Source organism: Octopus bimaculoides, chromosome 7, assembly GCF_001194135.2.
Source record: "Octopus bimaculoides isolate UCB-OBI-ISO-001 chromosome 7, ASM119413v2, whole genome shotgun sequence".
Taxonomy (NCBI): domain Eukaryota; kingdom Metazoa; phylum Mollusca; class Cephalopoda; order Octopoda; family Octopodidae; genus Octopus; species Octopus bimaculoides.
This window is the reverse complement of record NC_068987.1, coordinates 89,642,982-89,647,473: the sequence shown is the minus strand read 5'-3', so window position 1 is coordinate 89,647,473 and position 4,492 is coordinate 89,642,982. Positions and strand designations below refer to the sequence as shown.

Here is a 4,492-nt window from a genome sequence, read left to right as displayed (position 1 = left end):
TTTAACCTTTTTATTCTTATCCCACAGAAACTGGGAAACTGGTTTTAACCTTTTTATTCTTATCCCACAGAAACTGGGAAACTGGCTTTAACCTTTTTATTCTTATCCCACAGAAACTGGGAAACTGGCTTTAACCTTTTTATTCTTATCCCACAGAAACTGGGAAACTGGTTTTAACCTTTTTTATTCTTATCCCACAGAAACTGGGAAATTGGTTTTAATCCTTTTATCCTTATCCCGCAAAAACTGGGAAACTGGTTTTAACCTTTTTATCCTTTTCCTACGTTTAGCAAATCAAGTTACAAGACTTTGTGTCTATCTGCATGTATGTGCATGTATGTATGTGCATGCATGTGTATATATGTACACATATATACACACTTTCGTAAATATGTATGTATATACATATATATGTACATATGGTGTGCATATATGTACATACATGTATGTATGTACCTATGTATTTTGGTAAACAGATAGGTAGGCAGGTAGATACGTATGCATGTGTATGTGTGTGCATGCATGTGTATGTATATATCATCATCATCATTTAACGTCTGTCTTCCATGCTGGCATGGGTTGGACGGTTTAACAGAAGCCTGCACCAGACTTCTGTGTCTGTTTTGGCAAGGTTTTTATGGCTGGATGCCCTTCCTAACACCAACCACCCAGCAGAGTGGACTGAGGGCTTTTCACCTGGCACAAGCGCAAGTGAGGTCAGTTTTCACAAGGTTTAAATGTGTATAAGTTGCTCAGGTTTATCTTGCCACCTGAGGGTGCACAGAGAAAATGATCAGAATGATCCAGAAGAACCGGGAATTCAAAAGAATCTGGTATGAATGTCAAACCTGCAGCAAGTCCTGTAAGTTGCTGGCAGGATTCAAGAACCATTGTCGTTCTCACAACATGTAATGCCAAGAGGTATTTTATTTAGTCAGCCATGGTCATACACATCTCACAAGTTGACAGCCATCTTATATTTATTTACAAAGAAATGATTGACAGTAACTTTGACGTCTGGGCTCAGTCACTATTATCAAACTGACAAAGACAACTATGCTGAATCTTTGAAATTACTGTCATCTTTTCCTTGTAAAATTAAAATAAAACTGGACCTTACTTACAACATTTTGGCTGATATACTCTCCAGCCTTCATCAGGTGTCTTGGGGAAATTTCGAACCTGGGTTCTTTTTTGATGTTGTTATTACTATTATTATTATTATTATTATTATTATTATCATTGTTGTTATCATTGTTGTTATTATTATTATTATTATTATTCTGAGTTCGATTCCAAGCAGTGACCTGAATAATAATAATAATAATAATAATAATAATAATAATGATGATAATAAGAACAACATGAAAAAATACCTTAGGAATGAGAACCCAGGTTCAAAATTTCCCCAAGACACCTGATGAAGGCTGGAAGGTATATCAGCCAAAAATGTTGTGTTAACAACAAACAAGATGAGGACAAATATCCGAGAAATGTAAATATTGTAAATAATGTTTATACGTATGTATATATGTTTATGTGGATGTATCTATGTATGTATGTGAACAAGATGTATCTTTATATGTTTGTGTTATCAGAATGAGTGACAAAAGAATACCCAAAGTCTTCATGTACAACCACCTTGATAGCGGGCACAAGAATGTTGGTCGACCATGGCTCAGCTATAAGGACAAGCTGAAGAGTAACCTCTTAGAAGTCAATATAGCTCACAGCACCTTTGAGCAAACAGCCTTGGAGTGAATAGAATTGGAGACTGTCGTGTCAAAATGGTATAAGAGACTTTGTGTCAACCAGCATTAACAGGCTTATGGGTGCAAGACAAAGGAGAAAAGCGGCTGCAAATATACCACCAGCACTGACCCATAATCTTCATGCTTGCAACATCTGCAGGCTTCTTTGCAAATTGTTGGTGGGGTTCAAATTTCACATTTGACATAAGCATTATGACAGACAAAGAAAGTGTAGGTTGTCGGATCCTCGTACGTTGAAACCAATGGGAGAGTCCATCATGTTTATGTTTGTCTCCCACAACCACCACCATTTTCCAACTGATCTTGGATTGTCTACATCCATGTAACATAACACTGCAGCAAATGAGATTATTGCATTAGGATTGAACTATTTAATTAAAACCTTCAAGGGGGAGCCTCAGCTTGGTTGCTGTCCAATGACTGAGACAAGGAAAGGATAAAAAGTAAAGATTACTTTTGTTTATCTTCCTATTTGTAATTCTTTTAGATTTGGTTGTAATGATTTTTTTTACTCATTAATTCTTTCTTCTTTTGTAGTTCTTATCCACATAACTCCCTGTGTCTTAAGACTCCAGCTGAAGACTCTTCCTTGAAGCTCATGCATAAAAAGCTTCCAATGCAAGATGTAGCAATGTTTAAAAACCGCACAAGTATTCCCAGACTTCCAAGATATATCACCACTGTTCCACATAAGTTAGTAACTTTTTCATATCAGTTTCTTGGTCATTTTTACAAACTTCTTTCTTGTTCAATCCTTTTAGCACCAACCCATCCGACACCACTCTGGTCCCAACATACAAATGTTTCTGTCTTAAATAATTCACATCTAAATTAAAACATTCCATCGTAATTATGTTATTGAAACTTTTCTTAGTAATGTTCTAACCACCTGCTTAATAAAGAAAAGGTTAGATGTTTTACTAAATCTACCCAAATTTTGAAATATGTGATACAGCTATGGGTGCGTCATTGAGAAGTTTGCTACCCAAACATGTGGTCTTGGGTTCAGCCCCACTGTATGCACCTTGGGCACTTTCAAGCAGAGATAAATATTACCTTTTGGTATCAATACTGCTTCTGTCATTAATAATTGTGTTTTAATAATCCCACTGGCTATTTGTGGCACCAGAGCCTGTTTAGGCACTTAGATTCTATGCATATTGCTAGCAGAGATATCACTGCTATCTCCAGCATTTATGTGGGTCCTGGCTAAGATACTTACCTTTTAAAGCTCAGTCCACCTAGCTGTAAATAAACACCACATCGAAGTACAAATCATTACAATATAATTAATATTTCATTTGCAAGTAGAATTTAAGTCAACTGGTGCCACATGAAAAGTTCTGGAGTTGGCACCACGTAAGAAGCACTGGTTTTAGTGCTGCATAAAAAGCACTCAGTACAGCTGTAAAGTGGTTGGCATTAGGAAGGAGAAACCATGCCAAAACAGATTATGGAACCTGGCGTGGCCTCCAGCCTTACCAGTTCCTGTCAAGGCATCTAAGCCATGCCAGCATGGAAAACAGATGTTAAACGATGATGATGATGTTTCAATTGGTAAAACTTAGAGAGAAAACAATCGATGAGACAAATTCATTCACAATACACAATTTGAAGATGAAAAAACACAAACTTAGAACATCATAAATTAACACTATTTTCAAACATAACACACCTAAAAACTATAAAGCCCAATGTATTTGTCCTCGAGAAAGATTTGGCTGCTATTTCCATCAGGTGAAACAACTCTCATTGGCTTACATCATAAACATAAATATAATTATCTGCAAACGTTTTTTCAGGGGTCATCTTTCTGAGTACCAAGATCTCTACCAAAGGCCATCACATTTGAACCAAAAATATATCTATTACACTACAGTAGAGACACCATATACGTTACCAAGTAAGTAAAATATACTCTTGTTTTTTTTGGCCTGTATTTATTATGTAAAAGCTGACTCCTAGATTTGTCAAAGTGACAGAGTCATGAAGATGTTGTATTGGATAACCAAGTCATAGGATTATTTATTTCTATATTGCCCACAAGGGGCTAAACATAGATGGGACAAACAAGGACAGACAAAGGGATTAAGTTGATTACACCGACCCCAGTAAGTAACTGGTACTTATTTAATCAACTCCAAAAGGATGAAAGGCAAAGTCGACCCTGGCGGAATTTGAACTCACAACGTAACAGCAGATGAAATACTGTTAAGCATTTTGTCCGGTGTGCTTATGATCCTGCCAACTTACCCCCACCCTTATGGTCATATGGTTATAGATGCAGGTATGAGTTTGTGGGTAGAAAGCTTGCTTCATAATCACAAACTCTGGTTAACTAATGCCTTTTTGAATGGAATTTAGGGAGAAATGTATATTTTCATACAGTTTTATATTTAAGAGATGAGGAATCATGTACATTATTTACATTTGACGGATATTTGTCCTCATCTTGTTTGTTAACACGTTTCGGCTGATATATCCTCCAGCCTTCATCAGGTGTCTTGGGGAAATTTCAAACCTGGGTTCTCATTCCTAAGGTATTTTTCGATGTTGTTGTTGTTATTATTATTATTATTATTATTATTCAGGTCACTACCTGGAATCAAACTCAGAATCTTGGGGTTAGTAGCTTGATTCCAGGCAGTGACCTGAATAATAATAATAATAATAATAATAATAATAATAATAATAATAATAATAATAACAACATTGAAAAA

General features: G+C 36.0%; 1 protein-coding gene across 1 annotated transcript in view; it reads left to right on the top strand.

Annotated features, from left to right (window-relative positions):
• The window catches only part of LOC106872795 (uncharacterized), a 15,709-nt gene that overhangs the window by 10,300 nt on the left and 917 nt on the right, over positions 1 to 4,492 (top strand). The window contains exons 6-7 of the mRNA XM_014919905.2: positions 2,310 to 2,465; positions 3,575 to 3,675. Of these exons, the coding sequence (XP_014775391.1) occupies positions 2,310 to 2,465; positions 3,575 to 3,675 (257 nt within the window). The remainder of the gene's footprint in view (positions 1 to 2,309; positions 2,466 to 3,574; positions 3,676 to 4,492) is intronic.